Raw genomic sequence first — 27,822 nt, 5'->3', positions numbered from 1 at the left:
CTGATAGGCTGTTTTTTCCACAGCAGCGTCCTGACTGGCTGGGAAGTCATGGACTATGTGGGCCCGCGTGTTTCCCCAGTCAGAGGAGGTTTTATGTATAATTCATGTTTGTAGATGTTAGGGGCTGTGTTCAGAGCTTTTATATGCAGAGGAAGAGCATGCAGAGAAACCTACATGCTAGGCTAAATGACAGATCACTGCAGGGGGCTGTGCGTGTGCGTGTGCGTGTGCGTGTGTGTGTGCGTGTGTGTGTGTGTGTGTGTGTTTTCCTCTTATGTTTTCCCACCTCACCATATGGTCCTAGCACTCATAATGCTTTGTGTGTGGACAGAGTCAGTTGTTTATGTTTCCAGTTTGAATAGTGCCGTTCTATTCTAATAGATCGTCTGGTTAGTGTGCCTAATTCCAGTTTGAGTAGTGCCGTTCTATTCTAATAGGTCGTCTGGTTAGTGTGCCTAATTCCAGTTTGAGTAGTGCCGTTCTATTCTAATAGGTCGTCTGGTTAGTGTGCCTAATTCCAGTTTGAATAGTGCCGTTCTATTCTAATAGATCGTCTGGTTAGTGTGCCTAATTCCAGTTTGAGTAGTGCCGTTCTATTCTAATAGGTCGTCTGGTTAGTGTGCCTAATTCCAGTTTGAGTAGTGCCGTTCTATTCTAATAGGTCGTCTGGTTAGTGTGCCTAATTCCAGTTTGAGTAGTGCCGTTCTATTCTAATAGGTCGTCTGGTTAGTGTGCCTAATTCCAGTTTGAGTAGTGCCGTTCTATTCTAATAGGTCGTCTGGTTAGTGTACCTAATTCCAGTTTGAGTAGTGCCGTTCTATTCTAATAGATCGTCTGGTTAGTGTACCTAATTCCAGTTTGAGTAGTGCCGTTCTATTCTAATAGGTCGTCTGGTTAGTGTACCTAATTCCAGTTTGAGTAGTGCCGTTCTATTCTAATAGGTCGTCTGGTTAGTGTACCTAATTCCAGTTTGAGTAGTGCCGTTCTATTCTAATAGGTCGTCTGGTTAGTGTACCTAATTCCAATTTGAGTAGTGCCGTTCTATTCTAATAGGTCGTCTGGTTAGTGTACCTAATTCCAGTTTGAGTAGTGCCGTTCTATTCTAATAGGTCGTCTGGTTAGTGTGCCTAATTCCAGTTTGAGTAGTGCCGTTCTATTCTAATAGGTCGTCTGGTTAGTGTACCTAATTCCAGTTTGAGTAGTGCCGTTCTATTCTAATAGGTCGTCTGGTTAGTGTACCTAATTCCAGTTTGAGTAGTGCCGTTCTATTCTAATAGGTCGTCTGGTTAGTGTGCCTAATTCCAGTTTGAGTAGTGCCGTTCTATTCTAATAGATCGTCTGGTTAGTGTGCCTAATTCCAGTTTGAGTAGTGCCGTTCTATTCTAATAGGTCGTCTGGTTAGTGTGCCTAATTCCAGTTTGAGTAGTGCCGTTCTATTCTAATAGGTCGTCTGGTTAGTGTACCTAATTCCAGTTTGAGTAGTGCCGTTCTATTCTAATAGATCGTCTGGTTAGTGTACCTAATTCCAGTTTGAATAGTGCCGTTCTATTCTAATAGGTCGTCTGGTTAGTGTACCTAATTCCAGTTTGAGTAGTGCCGTTCTATTCTAATAGGTCGTCTGGTTAGTGTACCTAATTCCAGTTTGAATAGTGCCATTCTATTCTAATAGGTCGTCTGGTTAGTGTACCTAATTCCAGTTTGAATAGTGCCGTTCTATTCTAATAGGTCGTCTGGTTAGTGTGCCTAATTCCAGTTTGAGTAGTGCCGTTCTATTCTAATAGGTCGTCTGGTTAGTGTACCTAATTCCAGTTTGAGTAGTGCCGTTCTATTCTAATAGATCGTCTGGTTAGTGTACCTAATTCCAGTTTGAATAGTGCCGTTCTATTCTAATAGGTCGTCTGGTTAGTGTGCCTAATTCCAGTATGCCTCAGCCTGTGACTGAGACAGATTTTAGACCTGGGACACCAGGTGGGTGATTCCCCTCTAGTCAGGGACTAATTTAGACCTAGGACACCAGGTGGGTGATTCCCCTCTAGTCAGGGACTAATTTAGACCTAGGACACCAGGTGGGTGATTCCCCTCTAGTCAGGGACTGATTTAGACCTGGGACACCAGGTGGGTGATTCCCCTCTAATCAGGGACTGATTTAGACCTGGGACACCAGGTGGGTGATTCCCCTCTAATCAGGGACTGATTTAGACCTGGGACACCAGGTGGGTGATTCCCCTCTAGTCAGGGACTAATTTAGACCTAGGACACCAGGTGGGTGATTCCCCTCTAGTCAGGGACTAATTTAGACCTGGGACACCAGGTGGGTGATTCCCCTCTAGTCAGGGACTGATTTAGACCTGGGACGCCAGGTGGGTGATTCCCCTCTAGTCAGGAACTGATTTAGACCTGGGACACCAGGTGGGTGATTCCCCTCTAATCAGGGACTGATTTAGACCTGGGACACCAGGTGGGTGATTCCCCTCTAGTCAGGGACTAATTTAGACCTAGGACACCAGGTGGGTGATTCCCCTCTAGTCAGGGACTAATTTAGACCTGGGACACCAGGTGGGTGATTCCCCTCTAGTCAGGGACTAATTTAGACCTAGGACACCAGGTGGGTGATTCCCCTCTAGTCAGGGACTGATTTAGACCTGGGACGCCAGGTGGGTGATTCCCCTCTAATCAGGGACTGATTTAGACCTGGGACACCAGGTGGGTGATTCCCCTCTAGTCAGGGACTGATTTAGACCTGGGACACCAGGTGGGTGATTCCCCTCTAATCAGGGACTGATTTAGACCTGGGACACCAGGTGGGTGATTCCCCTCTAGTCAAGGACTGATTTAGACCTGGGATACCAGGTGGGTGATTCCCCTCTAGTCAGGGACTGATTTAGACCTGGGACACCAGGTGGGTGATTCCCCTCTAGTCAGGGACTGATTTAGACCTGGGACACCAGGTGGGTGATTCCCCTCTAGTCAGAGACTGATTTAGACCTGGGACACCAGGTGGGTGATTCCCCTCTAGTCAGGGACTGATTTAGACCTGGGACACCAGGTGGGTGATTCCCCTCTAGTCAGGGACTGATTTAGACCTGGGACACCAGGTGGGTGATTCCCCTCTAATCAGGGACTGATTTAGACCTGGGACACCAGGTGGGTGATTTCCCTCTAGTCAGGGACTGATTTAGACCTGGGACACCAGGTGGGTGATTCCCCTCTAGTCAGGGACTGATTTAGACCTGGGACACCAGGTGGGTGATTCCCCTCTAGTCAGGGACTGATTTAGACCTGGGACACCAGGTGGGTGATTCCCCTCTAGTCAGGGACTGATTTAGACCTGGGACACCAGGTGGGTGATTCCCCTCTAGTCAGGGACTAATTTAGACCTGGGACACCAGGTGGGTGATTCCCCTCTAGTCAGGGACTAATTTAGACCTAGGACACCAGGTGGGTGATTCCCCTCTAGTCAGGGACTGATTTAGACCTGGGACACCAGGTGGGTGATTCCCCTCTAGTCAGGGACTGATTTAGACCTGGGACACCAGGTGGGTGCAATTAATGATCAGATAGAACAGAAAACCAGCAGGCTCCGGTCGTCATAGGGTAAGAGTTGACTGCCCCTGCCCTAAATAGTGCACTATTTTGACCAGGGAATAGGGTGCCATTTGGGACAAAACCCCGTGTGTGTTGTGCCAGTGAGTCTCTATCTCTCTCTCTTACTGACTGACTGGTCTCTGTTTTCTCTGTTACACTGACTGACTGGTCTCTGTGTGACTGACTGGTCTCTGTGTGACTGACTGACTGACTGGTCTCTGTGTGACCGACTGACTGGTCTCTGTGTGACTGACTGACTGGTTCCTGCGTTACTGACTGACAGGTTCCTGTTTTCTCTGTGTTACTGACTGGCTGGTCTCTGTTACTGACTGACTGGTTCCTGCGTTACTGACTGACTGGTCCCTGCGTTTCTGACTGACTGGTCCCTGCGTTTCTGACTGACTGATTCCTGCGTTACTGACTGACTGGTCTCTGTGTTTCTGACTGACTGGTTCCTGTGATACTGACTGACTAGTCCCTGTATTACTGACTGACTGGTCTCTGTGATACTGACTGACTGGTATCTGTGTTACTGACTGACTGGTATCTGTGTTACTGACTGACTGGTCCCTGTGTTTCTGACTGACTGGTCCCTGTGTTTCTGACTGACTGGTCCCTGTGTTTCTGACTGATTGGTCCCTGTGTTACTGACTGACTGGTCCCTGTGTTTCTGACTGACTGTTTCCTGTTCTCCCTGTGACTGACTGACTGTTTCTCTCTCTGGTCTGTAGGGAGCTGCGGGAGAAGATCCAGCCAGAGATCATGGAGCTGATCAAACAACAGAGGCTCAACCGTCTGTGTGACGGAACCTGCTTCAGGAAGATCAGCAGCCGCCGGAGGCAAGGTGGGGGTGACACACACACACACGCACACACACAACGTACTTAGACTGCCTCCTCTGTCACTATTTGCCTTTGTGATTGGGTCAGTAATGGCTCTGTCGCTGTGAATCAAGAAAACACACACATACACACGCACAAACATGTGTGTGCCAAACCAAACATTAAGAACACCTTCCTAATATTGAATTGTGCAATCCATGTCTCAAGACTTAAAAATCCTTCTTTAACCTGTCTCCCCCCTTTCATCTACACTGATTGAAGTGGATCAGTGACATCAATAAGGGATCATAGCTTTCACCTGGATTCACCTGATCAGTCTATGTCAAGGAAAGAGAAGGTGTCCTTAATGATTTGTGTAGTCAGTGTTTAACACAGTGTCAGGAATTTACTAAGACATCCTACTGCTTCCAAAAGCAGCTAATATCTGAGCTGTGTGGCCCTTACCTTTTTGTCTGGAACGGTTTCTGTCCCCAGCTCTACAGTTCCACTGAGCCTCATTGCTCTGAAGTGCATGAATCGATTTCACTAATGGAGGAACGGCCTAATTAAATTCTCGGCCGGGCTTCTGAAGCTCTTCCCTGGTCATCTCAGAGTTCTGGAATAGACATGAAGTTGGTTATTGTGACTCTTCAGAACCTTTGGACCCAGATAGAACCAGTTCCTTCAGTGCTGTGGATGTATCAGATGTCTGGGGGAAATGTAGGGCGTTTTATCTGTTAGTGACTCCCCTTTTGTCTGGGCGTTTGTTGGCGTCGTGTGTCCCAGGTCCCATGACATTCTACGTAGCTTTTATTAACAGTAACATCAAAATCCCTCCTTTCAGTAGAAGCTTAGTTTATGGTTGTATTCCCAAATGGCAACTTATTCCCTATTTAGTACACTACTTTTGACCAGCGCCCTATTGGTCCTGGTCAAAAGTAGTGCACTTTACAGGGAATAGAGTTCCATTTGGGATATAGCATATATCTCCCTGTCCTTGATTTAACTGTGGCGGTGGAATGGAAGCCTGTTCATCCTTTCCCTGTGGAGCTGGAGGACATATGAAGCGTTTACACTTCAGAGGGGAGTGTTTGGGGAGCATTGAGCCTAATATCCTTTTTCACACTGACTGACTGGCTGGCGCGTAGGCCTGGACACAGCAGGGAGAGAGCACAGCACAGCACAGGGGGAGGCCTTATCGGTTAGCACCGCTATAATGTGGTGCCTTTCACAGCCGGAGAGGATTAAATCTCCCACCCGAGACCAGACTCCGTCTCTCTCTATCCTATCCTCCTCCGTCTCTCCCTGTCCTCCTCCGTCTCTCCCTATCCTCCTCCTTCTCTCCCTGTCCTCCTCCGTCTCTCCCTGTCCTCCTCCGTCTCTCCCTGTCCTCCTCCGTCTCTCCCTGTCCTCCTCCGTCTCTCCCTGTCCTCCTCCGTCTCTCCCTGTCCTCCTCCTTCTCTCTCTGTCCTCCTCCGTCTCTCCCTGTCCTCCTCCGTCTCTCTCTGTCCTCCTCCGTCTCTCTCTGTCCTCCTCCTTCTCTCTCTGTCCTCCTCCGTCTTTCCCTGTCCTCCTCCGTCTCTCTCTGTCCTCCTCCGTCTCTCTCTGTCCTCCTCCTTCTCTCTCTGTCCTCCTCGGTCTCTCCCTGTCCTCCTCGGTCTCTCCCTGTCCTCCTCCGTCTCTCTCTGTCCTCCTCCGTCTCTCTCTGTCCTCCTCCTTCTCTCTCTGTCCTCCTCGGTCTCTCCCTGTCCTCCTCCGTCTCTCTCTGTCCTCCTCCGTCTCTCTCTGTCCTCCTCCTTCTCTCTCTGTCCTCCTCGGTCTCTCCCTGTCCTCCTCGGTCTCTCCCTGTCCTCCTCCGTCTCTCTCTGTCCTCCTCCGTCTCTCTCTGTCCTCCTCCTTCTCTCTCTGTCCTCCTCGGTCTCTCCCTGTCCTCCTCGGTCTCTCCCTGTCCTCCTCCTTCTCTCTCTGTCCTCCTCCATCTCTCCCTGTCCTCCTCCGTCTCTCTCTGTCCTCCTCCGTCTCTCTCTGTCCTCCTCCTTCTCTCTCTGTCCTCCTCGGTCTCTCCCTGTCCTCCTCCGTCTCTCCCTGTCCTCCTCCTTCTCTCTCTGTCCTCCTCCTTCTCTCTCTGTCCTCCTCCGACTCTCCCTGTCCTCCTCCGTCTCTCCCTGTCCTCCTCCGTCTCTCCCTGTCCTCCTCCGACTCTCCCTGTCCTCCGCGGTCTCTCTCTGTCCTCCTCCGTCTCTCCCCTGCATAAACTGCTTCTGTCTCTCTCGCGCTCTCTCTCATGCACGCACACACATGCACACACAGGTTACGTATTGTTGAGGTGCCCTGGAAGCGCTGTCGTCCCAGCCCAGGGCCTGTGGGCTATTGGCTGTCTGCCACCACACTGTAGTGAACACAACTGAAGAATTAGTATAACTGCAGATCCACACCTCCACCCGGCACTTTCTAAGTGCTTCATTCCTAAAGGACTCCTCTCAAATCATATTTCCACATACAATATACGCATACAAATCACTAAGTGTGAGGCAGGAACAGTATTAGAGTCTCTAAAAGCTGAGTATCTACAGGGCCTTCAGAAAGTATTCACACCCCTTGACTTTTTCCACATTTTTGTTGTGTTCCAGCCTGAATTTAAAATGGATTAAATTGAGATTTTGTGTCACTGAAAAACTCACAGCTGTAATCATTGCCAAATGTGATTCTAACAATGTATTGACATGGGGGTGTGAATACTTATGTAAATGAGATATTTCTGAAAAAAATCTATTTAATCCATTTTGAATTCAGGCTCTAACACAACAAAATGTGTAATAAGTCAAGGGGTGTGAATACTTTCTGAAGGCCCTGTAGCTGACAAACAGCATCAGTCTGAGTCCCCTGTCTTTCAAGTACAGAGGCCTACTGTATGTGGAAAATACAGATATATATGTTTACATATAAGTCATTACAAGCAATATGGGTACAGGGGCCATTATGTTGTATGCAAGCATCACGTGTCCCAAAAGTGCATCCAAAATCCCCCCAAAAATATTTTCTTAGTCAATTATGTAGTTAAGAAATAAATGGTGAATTGGAGAGTAGCTGTATATTAATAGCTGAGGAAACAGAAACAATAACAACAATCTGAGCAGTATTCTGTCTGGAGGCTAGATATCTCCAGTCTAGATATCTCCAGTCTAGATATCTCCAGTCTAGATATCTCCAGTCTAGATATCTCATTTACATTTACATTTAAGTCATTTAGCAGACGCTCTTATCCAGAGCGACTTATCTCCAGTCTAGATATCTCCAGTCTAGATATCTCCAGTCTAGATATCTCCAGCCTAGATATCGCCAGTCTAGATATCGCCAGTCTAGATATCGCCAGTCTAGATATCGGCAGCCTAGATATCGGCAGCCTAGATATCGGCAGCCTAGATATCGGCAGCCTAGATATCGGCAGCCTAGATATCGGCAGCCTAGATATCGGCAGCCTAGATATCGGCAGCCTAGATAGCTCCAGCCTAGATAGCTCCAGCCTAGATAGCTCCAGCCTAGATAGCTCCAGGCTAAATCCTCTCGCTCTCTCTCTCTCTCTCTCCTCTTTTTTTCTCGCTCTCTCCTCTCTCTCGCCCCTCGCCCCTCGCTCTCTTTCTCTCTTGTCCCTCGCTCTCTCTCTTGCTCTCTCTCTCGTTCTCTCTTCTCGTTCTCTCTCCTCTTTCTCTCTCCTCTCTTTCTCTCTCTCTCTCTCTCTCTCTCTCTCTCTCTCTCTCTCTCTCTCTCTCTACCTATCTCTCTACCTTTCTCTCTCTCGAACTCTTTACCTCTCTACCTCTCTTTATCTACCTCACTCTACCTCTCTTTACCTCTCTTTTCTCTCGACCTCTCTCTCTCTCTCCTCTCTCTCTTGCTCTCTCTCTCTCTCCTCTCTCTCTGCTCCCTAAGCAGTCAGTCAGTCGTCTCACACCACCACTACACTAGGCACGACACAGCCACTCCCCACAGACCAGCGCCAGCCTCCCTGCTGCCAAATGTCTATTCTCAGCTATTAGGATTTGGACTGTGTTGTCCATGCGAGCGCCAACCAACCCTCCCTGGTCCCCAGCCTAGTTCTGCTCTTCCAGGGACATGCATAATGGGTAGAGAATAAAGTGCCAGGCCTTGCTCTACAGGAGGCCTGTCCACAGTGCCCAGGCATGCCAGCCTGTGTGCCAGCCGGCCCCAACTGCCCAGCGGGCGATAGCACCCCAGTGCCGGGTGCTATCAGTCACGCTAGCCACCTCCGACACATGAGAACATCACACACCACAGCCCATGAGAATAGAGGTCGGCCGATTAGGATTTTTCAACGCCGGTACCGATTATTGGAGGACCCCCCCCCACACACACAAGAAGCCGATATCGATTAACCTGCCGATTATTTTAAATGTATTTGTAATAATGACAATTACAACAATACTGACTGAACACTTATTTTAACTTAACATAATACATCAATAAAATCAATTAAGCCTCAAATAAATAATGAAACATGTTCAATTTGGTTTAAATAATGCAAAAACAAAGTGTTTGAGAAGAAAGTAAAAGTGCAATATGTGCCATGTAAAAAAGCTAACGTTTAAGTTCCTTGCTCAGAACATGAGAACCTATGAAAGCTGGTGGTTCCTTTTAACATGAGACTTCAATATTCTCAGGTAGGAAGTTTTAGGTTGTAGTTATTATAGGAATTATAGGACTATTTCTCTCTATATGATTTGTATTTCATAGACCTTTGACTATTGGATGTTCTTGTAGGCACTTTAGTATTGCCAGTGTAACAGTATAACTTCCGTCCCTCTCCTCGCCCCTACCTGGGCTCGAACCAAGAACACATCGACAACAGCCACCCTCTAAGCAGCGTTACCCATGCAGAGCAAGGGGAACAACCACTCCAAGTCTCAGAGTGAGTGACGTTTGAAACGCTATTAGCGCGCACCCTGCAAACTGAATAGCCATTTCACATCGGTTACACCAGCCTAATTTCGGGAGTTGATAGGCTTGAAGTCATAAACAGCGCAATGCTTGGAGCATTGCGAAGAGCTGCTGGCAAAACGCACTAAAGTGCTGTTTGAATGAATGTTAACGAGCCTGCTGCTGCCTACCATCGCTCAGTCAGACTGCTCTTATCAAATCATAGACTTAATTATAACATAACACACAGAAATACGAGCCTTTGTTTCCGGATTTGACCATATTAATGACATATAATTTCGAAAACAAAAAGTTTATTCTTTCAGTGAAATACGGAACCGTTCTGTATTTTATCTAACGGGTGGCATCCCTAAGTCTAAATATTGCTGTTACATTGCACAACCTTCAATGTTATGTCATAATTACGTAAAATTCTGGCAAATTAGTTCGCAATGAGCCAGGCTGCTCAAAATGTTGTATATACCATGACTGTGCTTGCAATGAACGCAAGAGAAGTGACACAATTTCACCTGGTTAATATTGCCTGCTAACCAGGATTTCTTTTAGCTAAACATGCAGGTTTAAAAATATATACTTCTGTGTATTGATTTTAAGAAAGGCTTTGATGTTTGTTAGGTACACGTTGGAGCAACGACAATCATTTTTCGCGAATGCGCACTGCATCGATTATATGCAACGCAGGACACGCTAGATAAACTTGTAATATCATCAACCATGAGTAGTTAACTAGTGATTATGATTGGTTGATTGATAGTTTTTTTATAAGATAAGTTTAATGCTAACTAGCAACTTACCTTGGCTTCTTACTGCATTCGTGTAACAGGCAGGCTCCTCGTGGAGTGCAATGAGAGGCAGGTGGTTAGAGCGTTGGACTAGTTAACTGTAAGGTTGCAAGATTGAATCCCTGAGCTGACAAGGTAGAAATCTGTCGTTCTGTCCCTGAACAAGGCAGCTAACCCACTGTTCCTAGGCCGTCATTGAAAACAAGAATGTGTTCTTAACTGACTTGCCTAGTTAAATAAATGTGTAAAAAAAACTGCAAAATTGGTGCCCAAAAATACCAATTTCCGATTGTTATGAAAACTTGAAATCGGCAATCAAATTAATCGGCCATTGCGATTAATCGGTTGACCTCTACATGAGAACATCACACACCACAGCCCATGGGATCATCACATACCACAGCCCCATAGTGGTACACAGTGAAAACATTTTCCAGGAGACCATCGTCAGACAGACCAGAAAGGTCCAATCAGCCCCACACAGCACTGAACACAGAGTTCCAGATGATGCCATTGGGAAGGTGCTATAGGGTGCCTAGATGCAGGCTGAACATTATTTTGTCCCCCTGTCAATAAAACTGCTAAACAGCAGGGGAGACGGAGGGAGACGGACTGGTGCCAGGCCTGTAGGGCTTCATGTGGAATTGCCACCTGGTCACAGTCTGGCCTGGCTGGGAGGGGGGTGTATGGTAGGCTGTTAGGTAGGTTCTGTGTCCGACTGTCCATATGGGATAGTGTTAGGGTTGTTGTGTTTGGTGTTGCTGCCTTTAGAAAGTAGCGTAAATATGCTTTGGGTGGTTCTGATCTATACAGTACATACACAATCCAGGTGTATTAGTGTCTGTTTCACCAGGTTTGTTGGTCTTTATGCTGGTCTTTTTTTTTCTCTGTCTCTCTCTCTCTCTCTCTCTCTCTCTCTCTCTCTCTCTCTCTCTCTCTCTCTCTCTCTCTCGCTTTCTCTCTCTCTCTCTCTCTCTTGCTTTCTCTCTCTCTCTCTCTCTCTCTCTCTCGCTTTCTCTCTCTCGCTTTCTCTCTCTCGCTCTCTCTCTCTCTATAGATAAGTTCTGGTACTGTCGACTGTCTCCGAACCATAAAGTCCTGCACTATGGAGATCTGGAGGAGAGCCCTCTGGGAGAGGTGTCCCATGACCTTCTACAGGAAAAATGTGAGTAATGTGAGCAACACAAGTACTGCTCTGGGTCAATGACTGGAACGAGTTGCAAAAATCGCTGAAGTTGGAGACTTATATTAACCTCACTAACTTTAAACATCAGCTGTCTGAGCAGCTAACCGATCTCCGCAGCTGTACATAGCCCATCTGTAAATAGCCCATCCAATCTACCTACCTCATCCCCATATTGTTTTTATTTACTTTTCTGCTCTTTTGCACACCAGTATTTCTACTTGCACATCACCATCTGCTCATCTATCACTCCAGTGTTCATTTTCTAAATTGTAATTACTTTGCTACTATGGCCTATTTAGTGCCTTACCTCCTCACGCCATTTTCACACACTGTATATAGACTTTATTTTTTTCCATTGTGTTATTGACTGTACGCTTGTTTATTCCATGTGTAACTACTCTGTGTTGTTGTATGTGTCGCACTGCTTTGCTTTATCTTGGTCAGGTTGCAGTTGTAAATGAGAACTTGCTCTCAACTGGCCTACCTGGTTAAATAAAAGGGAAATAAATTAAAAAATTAAAAACAAACTGACTGTCAGTTTTCTTTTTTTCTTTTTTTTTTTTTTTTTAGCTAAGTGCAACTTGCAAAATAATAGTTTACTACCAGGGTGCCTAACGAAGATGGTTGTTACTGACGTTGTTCGTAGTTATTGTAGCATGTCAACAGAATAGCAGTTGACATTAAATCTAACGGGTGATTATGAGAGGACGTTATTCTTGATGTTGACATTCCTCTCTTCCTCCTCCCGTAGTGCCTGTGGCCGATATCAAAGCGGTGGTCACTGGTAAGGACTGTCCTCACATGAAGGAGAAGGGAGCTCTGAAGCAGAACAAGGTGAGTGTGTGTACAGTATCTGTCTGTGTTTCTGTGTCTTATATCCCAGTATCTGTCTGTGTCTGTGTGCCTTATATCCCAGTATCTGTCTGTCTGTGTGCCTTATATCCCAGTATCTGTCTGTGTCTGTGTGCCTTATATCCCAGTATCTGTCTGTGTCTGTGTCTGTGTGCCTTATATCCCAGTATCTGTCTGTGTCTGTGTCTGTGTGCCTTATATAACAGTATCTGTCTGTGTCTGTGTGCCTTATATCCCAGTATCTGTCTGTGTCTGTGTGTCTCATATCACAGTATCTGTCTGTGTCTGTGTGCCTTATATAACAGTATCTGTCTGTGTTTCTGTGTCTCATATCCCAGTATCTGTCTGTGTCTGTGTGTCTCATATCACAGTATCTGTCTGTGTCTGTGTGCCTTATATCCCAGTATCTGTCTGTGTCTCATATCACAGTATCTGTCTGTGTCTGTGTGCCTTATATAACAGTATCTGTCTGTGTCTGTGTGCCTTATATCCCAGTATCTGTCTGTGTCTGTGTGTCTCATATCACAGTATCTGTCTGTGTCTGTGTGCCTTATATAACAGTATCTGTCTGTGTTTCTGTGTCTCATATCACAGTATCTGTCTGTGTCTGTGTCTGTGTGCCTTATATAACAGTATCTGTCTGTGTCTGTGTGCCTTATATAACAGTATCTGTCTGTGTCTGTGTCTGTGTGCCTTATATAACAGTATCTGTCTGTGTCTGTGTCTGTGTGCCTTATATAACAGTATCTGTCTGTGTTTCTGTGTCTCATATCCCAGTATCTGTCTGTGTCTGTGTGTCTCATATCACAGTATCTGTCTGTGTCTGTGTGCCTTATATAACAGTATCTGTCTGTGTTTCTGTGTCTCATATCCCAGTATCTGTCTGTGTCTGTGTGTCTCATATCACAGTATCTGTCTGTGTCTGTGTGCCTTATATCCCAGTATCTGTCTGTGTCTCATATCACAGTATCTGTCTGTGTCTGTGTGCCTTATATAACAGTATCTGTCTGTGTTTCTGTGTCTCATATCCCAGTATCTGTCTGTGTCTGTGTGTCTCATATCACAGTATCTGTCTGTGTCTGTGTGCCTTATATAACAGTATCTGTCTGTGTTTCTGTGTCTCATATCCCAGTATCTGTCTGTGTCTGTGTGTCTCATATCACAGTATCTGTCTGTGTCTGTGTGCCTTATATAACAGTATATGTCTGTGTCTGTGTGCCTTATATCCCAGTATCTGTCTGTCTGTGTGTCTCATATCACAGTATCTGTCTGTGTCTGTGTGCCTTATATAACAGTATCTGTCTGTGTTTCTGTGTCTCATATCACAGTATCTGTCTGTGTCTGTGTCTGTGTGCCTTATATAACAGTATCTGTCTGTGTCTGTGTGCCTTATATAACAGTATCTGTCTGTGTCTGTGTCTGTGTGCCTTATATAACAGTATCTGTCTGTGTCTGTGTGCCTTATATAACAGTATCTGTCTGTGTTTCTGTGTCTCATATCCCAGTATCTGTCTGTGTCTGTGTGTCTCATATCACAGTATCTGTCTGTGTCTGTGTGCCTTATATAACAGTATCGGTCTGTGTCTGTGTGCCTTATATAACAGTATCTGTCTGTGTCTGTGTGTCTCATATCACAGTATCTGTCTGTGTCTGTGTGTCTTATATCACAGTATCTGTCTGTGTCTGTGTGCCTTATATCCCAGTATCTGTCTGTGTCTGTGTGTCTCATATCCCAGTATCTGTCTGTGTCTGTGTGTCTCATATCACAGTATCTGTCTGTGTCTGTGTGTCTCATATCACAGTATCTGTCTGTGTCTGTGTCTGTGTGCCTTATATCACAGTATCTGTCTGTGTCTGTGTGCCTTATATAACAGTATCTGTCTGTGTTTCTGTGTCTCATATCCCAGTATCTGTCTGTGTCTGTGTGTCTCATATCACAGTATCTGTCTGTGTCTGTGTGTCTCATATCACAGTATCTGTCTGTGTCTGTGTGTCTCATATCACAGTATCTGTCTGTGTCTGTGTGTCTCATATCACAGTATCTGTCTGTGTCTGTGTGTCTCATATCACAGTATCTGTCTGTGTCTGTGTGTCTCATATCACAGTATCTGTCTGTGTCTGTGTGGCTTATATCCCAGTATCTGTCTGTGTCTGTGTGTCTCATATCACAGTATCTGTCTGTGTCTGTGTGCCTTATATCCCAGTATCTGTCTGTGTCTGTGTGTCTCATATCCCAGTATCTGTCTGTGTCTGTGTGTCTCATATCACAGTATCTGTCTGTGTCTGTGTGCCTTATATCCCAGTATCTGTCTGTGTCTGTGTGTCTCATATCACAGTATCTGTCTGTGTCTGTGTGCCTTATATAACAGTACAGTAGAGGGCTCCTGAGTGGCACAGCGGTCTAAGGCACTACATGTCTGTGTGTCTGTGCCTTATATAACAGTACAGTAGAGGGCTCCTGAGTGGCACAGCGGTCTAAGGCACTGCATGTCTGTGTGTCTGTGCCTTATATAACAGTACAGTAGAGGGCTCCTGAGTGGCACAGCGGTCTAAGCCACTGCATGTCTGTGTGTCTGTGCCTTATATAACAGTACAGTAGAGGGCTCCTGAGTGGCACAGCGGTCTAAGGCACTGCATGTCTGTGTGTCTGTGCCTTATATAACAGTACAGTAGAGGGCTCCTGAGTGGCACAGCGGTCTAAGGCACTGCATGTCTGTGTGTCTGTGCCTTATATAACAGTACAGTAGAGGGCTCATGAGTGGCACAGCGGTCTAAGCCACTGCATGTCTGTGTGTCTGTGCCTTATATAACAGTACAGTAAAGGGCTCCTGAGTGGCACAGTGGTCTAAGGCTCTGCATCGCAGTGCTAGAGGCGTCACTACAGACCCGGCTTCGATCCCGGGCTGTATCACAACCGGCCATGATCAGGAGTCTCATTGGGCGGTGCACAATTGGACCAGCATCGCCCGGGTAAGGGGAGGGTTTGGTCGGCCTAGGCCGTCATTGTAAATAATAATTTGTTCTTAACTGATTTGCCTAGTTAAATTAAATAAATAAATATGTCAGTGTAGCTGTGCCTTATATGATAACATGATAGCCAACTCAATATCAAGGTATATCAACCCACTATCAAAGTAGATGTTGACATGCCAGCCACGTTAAACCCAAATCCCTATATCTTCTATGTATAGACATCTTAACCAAGGTGAAATAGCTGTGTTCAGTCCTGCCAGCCTGTCTGCTGGTACGAAAGCCCCAGCCTCCGCAGATCCTGTCTAAGTAGTGACTAGAAACCAATACATTCTGCTGACACTGACAGATTAGGTCCTGTAAATATAGCCTTGAAGACAAAGGAGCACCGCTCCTCTCTCGCCTGGACCTTTATTACTCTGTCCATAAATCTGGTGTCTGAAAGAATGGGCCTACAGGTCTGTGGGCTGGCTGGCTGGCTGGTTGGCTGGCTGGCTGGATGGCTGGATGGCTGGCTGGATGACTCGACCTTATTTGGGCTGTTTGAATGAGAACACGAGCGGAGCAACATTCATTAGTCAAGCTGTAAGACACAAAAAGTAACCTCTGTGGTCACGGGCAGCGCAGCCATAAACCTAGGATTCGTCTCTAATGGCATCCTATTCCCTATGGGCCTTGGTCAAAAGTGTACTATATGGGTAATAGGGTTGTGGTCAAAAAAGTGCACTATACAGTGTGCCATTTGGGACGTGGAATCACTCTACAGTATACTGGGCCTGGGAGATGGGGAGCCAGGGTACAGTTCAGAGATATCTGTTTGTCAGGCCTATTGGATTGACCTATTGTGTTGAATCAAATACAACATGTCCCATAGTACTAGGACACACATACAGTAGGTGCTCTGGATCAATGCGCTTCCACCATCTATGTGGTTGCGTGCCATATGCTACACAATTTATCATTAGTTCTGCGGCATTTGATGACGAGCGAGAGACATCTGTTTCAAAGGAGCCTTAACAGATGTGAACAAATGAGACATCAGCTCTCCTTCAGTGTTCTCTGTGTGGAACTCTCTCAGGTGTCCCTATGCATTCCCCATCTGACTCATTGTTTGCATCCACCTGTGTACTTCTGACCCGTGTGGAGAACACAATAAACTGATCCAAAGTCAGCTTTTGTGCGTTTTCTCTCTAAGGATTAAGTTAGACTCTAGGGGCAACTTTTCTCCTGTGTTGGATAACCGTCTCAAAGTGCCTTTGCATCCCAGTTTGTCCCCTAGCTGTCCCCCTGCTCGGTGTGTCCCGTCCCCTGTCCCCTGACACACAGACATGACAGCCAAACCATCTGATGTTGGAGTGGCTGGGGAGAGAACATGTTATAGAGGCACAGTGGGAGGGATGCACACACTGGAGTGGTGAGGAGCTCATTAGCATGTTAGTGACAGTGCTACATTTCAACTCCCTCCTTCTGTCTCTCTCTCCTCTCCTTCTCTCCCTTCCCCTCCTCTCTTTCTCCCCGCTCTCTCTCCCTCCTTATCTCCCTCTATCACTCTGTCACTCCCACATTCTCCCCTCCCTCCCTGTCTCTCTCTTTCCCCCTCTCGCTACAGGAGGTTCTGGAGCTGGCGTTCTCCGTCCTCTACGAGTCAGACGAGTATTTAAACTTCATTGCTCCGGACAAGCATGAGGTAAGCACTGAGCAGTTGGCACAGTCACCCAGCCAATGACAGGATTCAGAGATGGACTGAGAGGAAGTCAATGGAGGTTGTCCATTTTACAGCACGACGTGGAACACTTAATGTTAATACACTGATGTACGGTTGTGTGTGTCTTTGTCTGTGTGTCTGTGTGTGTGTGTACTCATCCTCTCCTGTCTCTCCTCAGTACTGTGTGTGGACGGACGGTCTGAACGCCCTCCTGGGAAAGGAGATGACCAGTGACTTCACCAAGTCAGACATGGATACCCTACTCTCCATGGAGATGAAGCTCCGCCTCCTCGATCTGGAGAACATCCAGATTCCAGAGGCCCCTCCCCCAATTCCCAAGGAGCCTAGCAACTATGACTTTGTTTATGACTGCAACTAACTAACCAACCGATCAAAATCCCCTAGCTACTGTACTGGACCTACCAACTCTCTCTTTCCTAAAACGGCAACTGGAAAAAAGAAAAAGAAACTAATGACGATGAAAATTATGAGTGACAGAAAAAGGATTCTATTGAACTAGTTTCCTTCCTTCTTGCTATACTTGCTAAACTTTCTTTTTGAATTAAAGGGTGCGATTTAATACGTTTGCGGCGCTTAATGACTCTTTGCGACACTAGGTGGCCCACTGACTGAATCATCACGTCACCATGGAGACCAAACCAAGAAGCATCCATATGGGTCCTTTGAGTCCTAAACCAGAGATGTTCTAACATTCTCTAAGTGTTGTTGTTTGGTCATCACTCTCCAAGATGTCTTCACAGTGTTCTTCTCACCTCAACCCTGCTCACTCTTCACTCCTCCTTCACTGAAGAATTTGCCATTTGCTTGGGGCTTGTTGTAGAAACTCTCTTTGATAATCGCTTGGTTGTCCTTTTTCGTTTTGTTGATTTTCTACAGACTGTTGGATGAGAGGTGTGGCGTTTTATAAAATATAAAGAAGTGCTGGGGACGTTAGTCTTCAGTTCTCCAACGTTCTGTGTGTTCAAAATGGCACCCTATTCCTTATATAGTGCGCTACTTTTAGTGCACTATATAGGGAATAAAGTAGCGCACTATATAGGGAATAGGGTGCCATTTCAGAAGCAGGCTCGGTCCCCCATTCACACTTACGTGGCAGCTAATGTCTCTGAGAGGAAGAAAGGATCAAGCGTATTTAAGACATTGAAGTGTGTATTAACACTTTTCTCCCAGGTATCTTTCTGCATACTTCACATCCTGTGTAGACTGTTACAATACGCGTGTCATTCTAAAACCTGACACTGTTATACAATACGGGACACTGCCTCTGAAGTTCCTGAAGTCTTCTATCCTATATCACGGCTGCTTTGACCATGCTGTATACCCAAACAAACATAACTGTAATATATGCTTGTTCAGACATACACATCTCTTCCCTCCGACTTGATCCTGTTCAATCAGGCTCCATTACGACTCTGCTGTAACATTTCCAAGCAATATTGAGCAACAACAAAAAACCGTTGTTAAGCTGATGGTGTAATTGAGTGATATTTGTGATGCTGCCAAGTAGTCCGTATGGGGGACGTTTGCGTTTTTAGTAAAGGGAAGTAGTTCTCTGTTTGTTTTCAAGAACTATGTGGCCGTCAATTTGGAGGTTCATGGAAATGTAATTTAAAAGCGAATCATGAGTCAACATTTTTAATATGATTTATTATTTTCCATATTTAATACCTTCAGATGTTTGTCTCTAGGTCTGAAAGCCCCTCAACCTGCTGTTTACATTAAAGATTTAAGGAAACTGACCTCTTGTTGCATTGTCCATGTCTTTATCTACACTGAACAAAAATATAAACACAACATGCTACAATTTCTAAGATTTTACTGAGTGTATAGTTCATATAAAGCAATCAGTCAATTGAAATAAATAAATTAGGCCCTAATTTATGAATTTCCCATGACTGGGACTGTAAATATGCATCTGTTGGTAACAGATACCTTAAAAAAATATATATAATTGAACTGGAACAGCGTGTTCCAGTTCAATTATATATATACACTACTGTGACCCAGAGCATCCCAAACGTGCTCAGTGGGTGACATGTCTAGTGAGTATGCAAGCCGTGGAAGAACTGGGACACATTTTAAGCTTCCAGGAATTGTGTACAGATCCTTGCGACATGGGGCTGTGCATTTTAGTGCTGAAACATGAGGTGATGGCGGCAGATGAATGGTACAACAATGGGCCTCGGAATCTCTGCATTCCAATTGCAATCGATAAAATGCAATTGTGTTAATTGTCCGTAGCTTATTCCTGCCCACACCATAACCCCACCGCCACTCTGTTCACAACGTTGACATCAGCAAACCGCTCGGCTTACACAACGCCAGCCAGAGTTGAAACTGGGATTAATCTGTGAAGAGCACACTTCTCCAGCATGCCAGTGGCCATCGAAGGTGAGCATTTGCCCACTGAGGTCGGTTATGACGTCGAACTGTAGTCAGGTAAAGACCCTGTTCAGGTTGACGAGTATGCAGATGAGCTTCCCTGAGTTTCTGACAATTTTTGCAAAGATTCTTCAATTGTGCAAACCGACATCTTCATCAGCTCTCCGGGTGGCTCATGTCAGACCATCCTGCAGGTGAAGAAGCCAGATGTGGAAGACCTGGACTGGCGTGGTTACATGTGGTCTGCGGTTGTGAGGCCGGTTAGACGTACTGCCAAATTCTCTAAAACAACGTTGGAGGCGGCTTAATGCAGAGAAATTAACATTAAATTATCTGGCAACCATTCTGGTGAACATTCCTGTAGTCAGCACACCAAGTGCATGCTCCCTCAAAACCTGATAAATCTGTGGCGTTGTGTGACAACTGCGCATTTTAGTGACCTTGTATTGTCCCCAGCACAAGGTGCACCTGTGTAATGATCATGCTGTTTAATCAGCTTTTTGACATGCCACACCTGTCATGGAATATCTTGGCAAAGGATAAATGCTCACTAACAGGGATGTAAACACATTTGTGAAATAAAATTGAGAGAAGTAAGCTTTTTGTGAGTATGGAACATTTCTGGGATCTTTTATTTCAGCTTATTAAACATGGGACCAACACTTTAGATGTTGTGTTTATATTTTTGTTCAGTAAGGTTTCCTATCACACAATATACCCATACTGCAACATTTATCGTTGATATGGCTTTCTATACAGTCAATTTTGAAGAATTGGTGAGACTTCTCTATGTTCTGTACGTGGCAGTCTCTTGGATCAGAGTTCTTCCACAGACGAGAGAGAGAGTTGCCTGGTTGTACATACTCTGCTGTGTTTGGGCATATTTATTATCTTTACACAGGTGACAGTGGTTCTTTCTCCCTCTCCACGCTGAACTCTCCCTCATACACACACTCGCTCCTCCGTGGGGGAATCTCAGGCCATTTACCACTCTGTGGCTCGACCCAATGGAGTCTGTCTGAACAATGTTCCATTTTGTCCATAGACTCCTGAGGGAAGACTGTTCATTTGTTAATGGAAGATGATTTCCCTGGTCATTTTCATATAGTTTAGTATTTGTGTCAGCATTCAACATCTCTCTCTCACACACACACACACACACACACACACACACACACACACACACACACACACACACACACACACACAGAGTTTATATTTAAGCAGCAGGTCACCCCGGAATACACTCCATTTGTCCCTGTACTGTGGTGCTGGCCTGATCAGGCCTGTTGGGCTGTTAAGTGGATTAGTCACAGTGGCTGATGGCTCTGATGTGCATCTGGTAATATGTGGATAAAAGAGGTACAAAGTTCCCTCCTCCCTCCCACCTCTTCCTACTGTGCCCTCCTCCCTCATTCTCTTGTTTTTTCTCTGTCTCACTCGCTATCGATCAAATCAAATTATTGGTCACATACACATGTTAATGCGAGTGTAGCGAAATGCTTGTGCTTCTAGTTCTGACAATGCAGTAATATCTAACAAATTCACAACGACTACCTTATACACACAAATGTAAGGGGAAAATAAGAATATGTGCATATATATATCTGGATGAGCCATGGCCAAACGGCATAGGCAAGATGCAGTAGATGGTATAGAGCAGTATATACATATGAGATGAGTGATGTAGGATATGTAAACATTATTAAAGTGGTGTTATTTAAGAATAGTCCATTTATTAGTGTTCAGAGATTTGAGTCAGTATGTTGACAGCAGTCTCTCTATGTTAGTGATGGCTGTTTAACAGGCTGATGGCCTTGAGATAGGAGCTGTTTTTCAGTCTCTCGGTCCCTGCTTTGATGCACCTGTACTGACCTCGCCTTCTGGATGATAGTGGGGTGAACAGGCAGTGGCTCGGGTGGTTGTTGTCCTTGATGATGTTTTTGGCTTTCCTGTGACATCGGGTGTTGTAGGTGTCCTGGAGGGCCGGTAGTTTGCCCACGGTGATGCGTTATGCAGACCTCACTACCCTCTGGAGAGCCTTGCGGTTGTGGGCGGAGCAGTTGCGTACCAGGCGGTGATACAGCCCGACAGGATGCTCTCGATTGTGCATCTGTAAAAGTTTGTGAGTGATTTTGGGTGACAAGCCAAATTTCTTCAGCCTCCTGAGGTTGAAGAGGCACTGTTGGGCCTTCTTCACCACACTGTCTGTGTGGGTGGACCATTTCAGTTTGTCCGTGATGTGTACGCCGAGGAACTTAACTTTCCACCTTCTCCACTACTGTCCTGTGGATGGGGGGGTGCTCCCTCTGCAGTTTCCTGAAGTCCACGATCATCTCCTTGGTTTTGTTGATGTTGAGTGAGAGGTTATTTCCCTGACACCACACTCTGAGGGCCCTCACCTCGTCCCTGTAGGCCGTCTCGTCGTTGTTGGTAATAAAGCCTACCACTGTAGTGTTGTCTGCAAACTTGATGATTGAATTGGAAGCTTGCATGGCCACACAGTCATGGGAGTACAGGAGAGGTGTAACGGTTTTCTAGGTGTGGTGAAGGAGAGTCGGACCAAACTGCAGTGTGTAGATTGGGATCCATGTTTAATGAAAAAACTAATGTAAATACAAATAAACACAAAACACTACAAAACAATAAACATAATGAAAACCGAAACAGCCTATACTTGTCAACTAAATAAAGCAACAGGAACAAAGACACTAAGGACAATCACCCACGACAAACTCAAAGAATATGGCTGCCTAAATATGGTTCCCAATCAGAGAACGATAAGCCCCTGCCTCTGATTGAGAACCACTCCAGACAGCCATAGACTTTGCTAGATAACCCCACTAGCTACAATCCCAAATACATACACACCAAAACCCCAAGACAAAACACACCACAATACAAAAACCCCATGCCACACCCTGGCCTGACCCAATACATGAAGAAAAACACAAAATACTTAGACCAGGGCGTGACAGAACCCCCACCCCCCCTAAGGTGCGGACTCCCGAACGCACCTCAAAACAATAGGGAGGGTCCGGGTGGGCGTCTGTCCATGGTGGCAGCTCCGGCGCGGGACGTGGAACCCACTCAGTCAATGTCTTAGTCCCCTCTCCTCGCGTCCCTGGATAGACCACCCTCGCCGCCGACCATGGCCTAGTAGTCCTCACCCAGAACCCCACTGGACTGAGGAGCAGATCGGGACTGAAGGACAGCTCGGGACTGAAGGACAGCTCGGGACTGAAGGACAGCTCGGGACTGAAGGACAGCTCGGGACTGAAGGACAGCTCGGGACTGAGGGGAAGCTCGGGACTGAGGGGAAGCTCGAGAGTGAGAGAAAGCTCGGGAGTGAGAGAAAGCTCGGGAGTGAGAGAAAGCTCGGGAGGGAGAGAAAGCTCAGGAGTGAGAGAAAGCTCGGGAGTGAGAGAAAGCTCGGGAGTGAGAGAAAGCTCGGGAGTGAGAGGAAGCTCAGGCAGGTTGATGGATCTACCAGATCCTGGCTGGCTGGCAGATCCTGGCTGACTGGCGGATCCTGGCTGACTGGTGGATCCTGGCTGACTGGCGGATCCTGGCCGACTGGCGGATCCTGGCGGATCCTGGCCGACTGGCGGATCCTGGCCGACTGGCGGATCCTGGCCGACTGGCAGATCCTGGCCGACGGGCACTTCTGGCGGATCCTGGCTGACTAGCAGATCTGGCAGATCCTGGCGGATCCTGGCTGACTGGCGGATCCTGGCTGACTGGCGGATCCTGGCTGACTGGCGGATCCTGGTTGACTGGCGGATCCTGGCCGACTGGCAGCTCCTGGCCGACTGGCAGATCCTGGCCGACGGGCACTTCTGGCTGATCCTGGCTGACTGGCACTTCTGGCGGATCCTGGCTGACTGGTGGATCCTGGCTGACTGGTGGATCTAACTGATCCTGACAGACTGGCGACGCTGGGCAGACTGGCGGCGCTGGGCAGACTGGCGGCGCTGGGCAGACTGGCGACGCTGGGCAGACTGGCGGCGCTGGGCAGACTGGCGGCGCTGGGCAGACTGGGAGCACTGGCGGCGCTGGGTAGACTGGGGGGACTGGCGGCGCTGGGCAGACTGGCGGCACTGGCGGCGCTGGGCAGACTGGCGGCGCTGGGCAGACTGGGAGCACTGGCGGCGCTGGGTAGACTGGGGGGACTGGCGGCGCTGGGCAGACTGGCGGCTCCTTGCAGACTGACAGCTCCTTGCCGACTGACAGCTCTGGCTGCTCCATGTAGACTGACAGCTCTGGCTGCTCCATGCAGACTGGCTGCTTCATGCAGACTGACAGCTCTGGCAGCTCCATGCAGACTGGCAGCTCCGTGCAGACTGGCAGCTCTGGCTGCTTCATGCAGACTGGCAGCTCTGGCTCCTCCATGCAGACTGACAGCTCTGGCTGCTCCATGAAGACTGACAGCTCTGGCTGCTCCATGCAGACTGACAGCTCTGGCTGCTCCATGCAGACTAACAGCTCTGGCTGCTCCATGCAGACTGACAGCTCTGGCTGCTCCTTGCAGACTGGCAGCTCCATGCAGACTGGCAGCTCCTTGCAGACTGGCAGCACCTTGCAGACTGACAGCTCCGTGCAGACTGGCAGCTCTGGCTGCTCCATGCAGACTGGCAGCTCCTTGCAGACTGACAGCTCTGGCTGCTCCATGTAGACTGACAGCTCTGGATGCTCCATGCAGACTGGCTGCTCCGGATGCTCCATGCAGACTGGCTGCTCCATGCAGACTGACAGCTCTGGCTGCTCCATGCAGACTGACAGCTCTGGCTGCTCCATGCAGACTGACAGTTCTGGCTGCTCCATGCAGACTGACAGCTCTGGCTGCTTCATGCAGACTGGCAGCTCTGGCTGCTCCATGTAGACTGGCAGCTCTGGCTGCTCCATGTAGACTGACAGCTCTGGCTGCTCCATGCAGACTGGCTGCTTCATGCAGACTGGCAGCTCTGGCTGTTCCATGCATACTGATAGCTCTGGCTGCTCCATGCAGACTGACAGCTCTGGCTGCCTCATGCAGACTGACAGCTCTGGCTGCTCCATGCAGACTGACAGCTCTGGCTGCTCCATGTAGACTGACAGCTCTGGCTGCTCCATGTAGACTGACAGCTCTGGCTGCTCCATGCAGACTGACAGCTCTGGCTGCTCCATGCAGACTGGCAGCTCTGGCCTCTCCATGTAGGCTGACAGCTCTGGCTGCGCTGAACAGGCGGGAGACTCCAGCAGCGCAGGAGGGGAGAAAGGCTCTGGCTGCGCGAAACAGGAGGGAGGCTCCGGCAGCGCTGTAGAGGAGGAAGGCTCTGGCTGCGCTGAACAGGCGGGAGGCTCCGGCAGCGCTGTAGAGGAGGAAGGCTCTGGCTGCGCTGAACAGGCGGGAGGCTCCGGCAGTGCTGTAGAGGAGAAAAGCTCTGGCTGCGCTAAACAGGCGGGAGACTCCAGCAGCGCAGGAGAGGAGAAAAGCGCTGGCTGCGCTGAACAGGCGAGGTGCACTGAAGGCCTGGTGCGTGGTGCTGGAACTGGAACTGGTGGTACTGGATCGAGGCACAAGCACAGGAAGCCTGGTGTGGGGAGCTGCTACCGGAGGACTGGAGTGTGGAGGTGGCACAGGATGGGCTAGACTGTGAAGGCGTACTGGAGATCTTGAGAGCAGTGTTGGCACAGGATGTGCAAGGCTAGGGATGTGCACAGGAGGCCTGGTGCGTGAGGCTGGCACCAACTTCACCAGCCGACTAACACGCACCTCAGGACGAGTATGGAGCGCTAACCCAGGTGCCATCAAATCCCCAACACGTTCCGTCAGGCGAATTCCATGCAAAAAACACAACACAGCAACTCCCTCATCTCTCTCTCCTCCAATTTCCCCATTAACTCCTTCACAGTCTCTGTTTCGCTCACCTCCAACACCGGCTCCTCACGATAAACAGGGAGAGTTGGCTCAGGTCTGACTCCTGACTCTGCCACACAAGAAATTTTTGGGGCTGATTCTCAGGCTTCCTCCCGCTACGCCGTGCTGCCTCCTCATATCTGCGCCTCTCAGCTTTCCCCGCCTCCAGTTCTTCCTTGGGGCGGCGATATTCTCCAGGGTGCTTTACCGTCCAGTTCTTCCTCCCATGTACATTTCTCCAGGTGGTGCAGCCTCTCCCACTGCAGCTGCTGCTGCTCCTGCTGCTGCTGCCTCTCCTGTGGCTCCTGCCTGTTAACACGCTGCTTGGTCCGTTGGTGGCGGGTGATTCTGTAACGGTTTTCTAGGTGTGGTGAAGGAGAGTCGGACCAAACTGCAGCGTGTAGATTGCGATCCATGTTTAATGAAAAAACAAACGCAAATACAAATAAACACAAAACACTACAAAACAATAAACGTAATGAAAACCGAAACAACTTATACTTGTCAACTAAATAAAGCAACAGGAACAAAGACACTAAGGACAATCACCCACGACAAACTCAAAGAATATGGCTCCCAATCAGAGACAACGATAAGCACCTGCCTCTGATTGAGAACCACTCCAGACAGCCATAGACTTTGCTAGATAACCCCACTAGCTACAATCCCAAATACATAACAGTATAATTTTAAACAGTCCCCTCGCCCATACCCGGGCGCGAACCAGGGACCTTCTGCACACATCAACAACAGTCACCCACGAAGCATCGTTACCCATCGCTCCACAAAAGCCGCGGCCCTTGCAGAGCAAGGGGAACTACTACTTCAAGGTCTCAGAGCAAGTGACGTAACCGATTGAAACACTATTTAGCGCGCACCACTAACTAAGCTAGCCGTTTCACATCCGTTACACTTACACACCAAAACCCCAAGACAAAACACACCACAATACAAAAACTCCATGCCACACCCAATACATGAAGAAAAACACAAAATACTTAGACCAGGGCGTGACATTAGGGTTGAGAACGCACCCTTGTGGGGCCCCAGTGTTGAGGATCAGCAGGGTGGAGATGTTGTTACCTACCTTCACCACCTGGGGTGAAGCATGTGGTGACAACAGACTGGGATAGGGATTGATTGAATATGTCCGTAAACACACCAGCCAGCTGGTCTGCGCATGCTCTGAGGACGCGGCTAGGGATGTCGTCTGGGCCGGCAGCCTTGCAAGGGTTAACACGTGTCAGTGGCACTGTATTGTCCTTAAATTGATGAAAGAAGTTGTTTAAATTGTCTGGGAGCATGACGTCGATGTCCGCGACGGGGCTGGATTTCTTTTTGTAATTCGTGATTGACTGTAGAACCTGCCACATAGGTCTTGTGTTTGAGCTGTTGAATTGCGACTCTATACTGACGCTTTGCTTCTTTGATTGCCTTGCGGAGGGAATAGCTGCACTGTTTGTATTCGGTCATGTTTCCAGTCGCCTTGCCTTCAGTTTTGCGCGAATGCTGCCATCAATCCAAGGTTTCTGGTGAGGAGATGCACTTGCTAATTAACTCGCTCACCGAGTCAGCGTATAAATCAATGTTGTTGTCTGAGGCTATCCGGAACATATCCCAGTCCACGTGATTGAAGCAATCCTGAAGCGTGGAATCTGATTGGTCAGACCAGCGTTGTATTGACCTGAGCACGGGCGTTTCCTGTTTTGTTTTAGTTTCTGTCTGTAGGCTGGGAGCAACAAAATGGAGTCATGGTCAGATTTGCCGAAGGCAGGACGGGGGAGGGCCTTGTATACATCGCAGAAGATAGAGTAGCAATGATCCAGAATGCTAGCAGCCCGTGTCGCGCATTCGATATGCTGATAGAATTTAGAAAGTCTCGTTCTCAGGTTAGCTTTGTTAAAATCCCCGGCTACAATAAATTCAGCCTCAGGATGTATGGTTTCCAGTTTACATAGAGTCTAGTGAAGTTCTTTCAGGGCCGACGAGGTATCTGCTTGGGAGGGGGGGATATACACGGCTGTGACTATAATCGAAGAGAATTCTCTTGGACGATAATGCGGTCGGCATCTGATTGTAAGGAATTCTCGGTCAGGTGAACAAAAGGACTTAAGTTCCTGTATGTTGTTGTGATTACACCATGAGTCGTTAATCATAAGTCATACATTCCCCGCCCTTCTTCTTACCAGAGAGATGTTTGTTTCTGTCGGCCCGATGCATGAAGAAACCGGGTGCCTGTACCGACTCTGATAACGTATCCCGAGTGAGCCATTTTTCCTTGAAACAGATAATGTTACAATCTCTGATGTCTCTCTGGAAAGCAACTTGTGCCATAATTTCGTCCACCTTGTTATCTTGAGTTTGGACATTGGCGAGTAATATGCTCGGGAGCGATGGATGGTGTGCTCGCCTTCTGAGTCTGACCAGTAGGCCGCTCTGTCTGCCTCTCCTGCGGCAACCGCTTTGTTTTGGGTCGGCCTCTGGGATAAGAACACATGTCCAGGGTGGAGGTCCGAATAAAGGATCCGCTTCGGGAAAGACATATTCCTGGTCATAATGTTGGTAAGTTGTCATCGCTTTCATATCCAATAATTCTTCTCGGCTGTATGTAATAACACTTGAGATTTCCTGGGCTAACAATGTAAGAGATAATACATTAAAAA

General features: G+C 47.6%; 1 protein-coding gene and 1 long non-coding RNA gene across 7 annotated transcripts in view; both read left to right on the top strand.

Annotated features, from left to right (window-relative positions):
* Positions 1-18,617, top strand: part of LOC118397642 (engulfment and cell motility protein 1-like) — a 241,656-nt gene extending 223,039 nt beyond the window's left edge. For all 6 annotated transcript variants that reach the window (XM_052469993.1, XM_052469990.1, XM_052469992.1 and 3 more), the window contains 5 exons: positions 4,317-4,429; positions 11,202-11,309; positions 12,082-12,164; positions 16,762-16,839; positions 17,036-18,617. In XM_052469993.1, the coding sequence (XP_052325953.1) occupies positions 4,317-4,429; positions 11,202-11,309; positions 12,082-12,164; positions 16,762-16,839; positions 17,036-17,236 (583 nt within the window). In that variant the 3' untranslated portion in view covers positions 17,237-18,617. The remainder of the gene's footprint in view (positions 1-4,316; positions 4,430-11,201; positions 11,310-12,081; positions 12,165-16,761; positions 16,840-17,035) is intronic.
* LOC127909296 (uncharacterized) lies at positions 424-3,358 on the top strand. Its single transcript, XR_008070651.1, has 6 exons — positions 424-773; positions 1,110-2,213; positions 2,410-2,458; positions 2,606-2,801; positions 2,851-3,144; positions 3,194-3,358. It is a non-coding gene; the product is annotated as an uncharacterized LOC127909296 (long non-coding RNA).
* Positions 18,618-27,822: the final 9,205 nt, after the last annotated feature.

This window comes from Oncorhynchus keta, chromosome 19, assembly GCF_023373465.1.
Source record: "Oncorhynchus keta strain PuntledgeMale-10-30-2019 chromosome 19, Oket_V2, whole genome shotgun sequence".
Lineage (NCBI taxonomy): Eukaryota > Metazoa > Chordata > Actinopteri > Salmoniformes > Salmonidae > Oncorhynchus > Oncorhynchus keta.
Note: the sequence above shows the minus strand (reverse complement) of the source record. Positions and strands in the feature narration are given on the sequence as shown.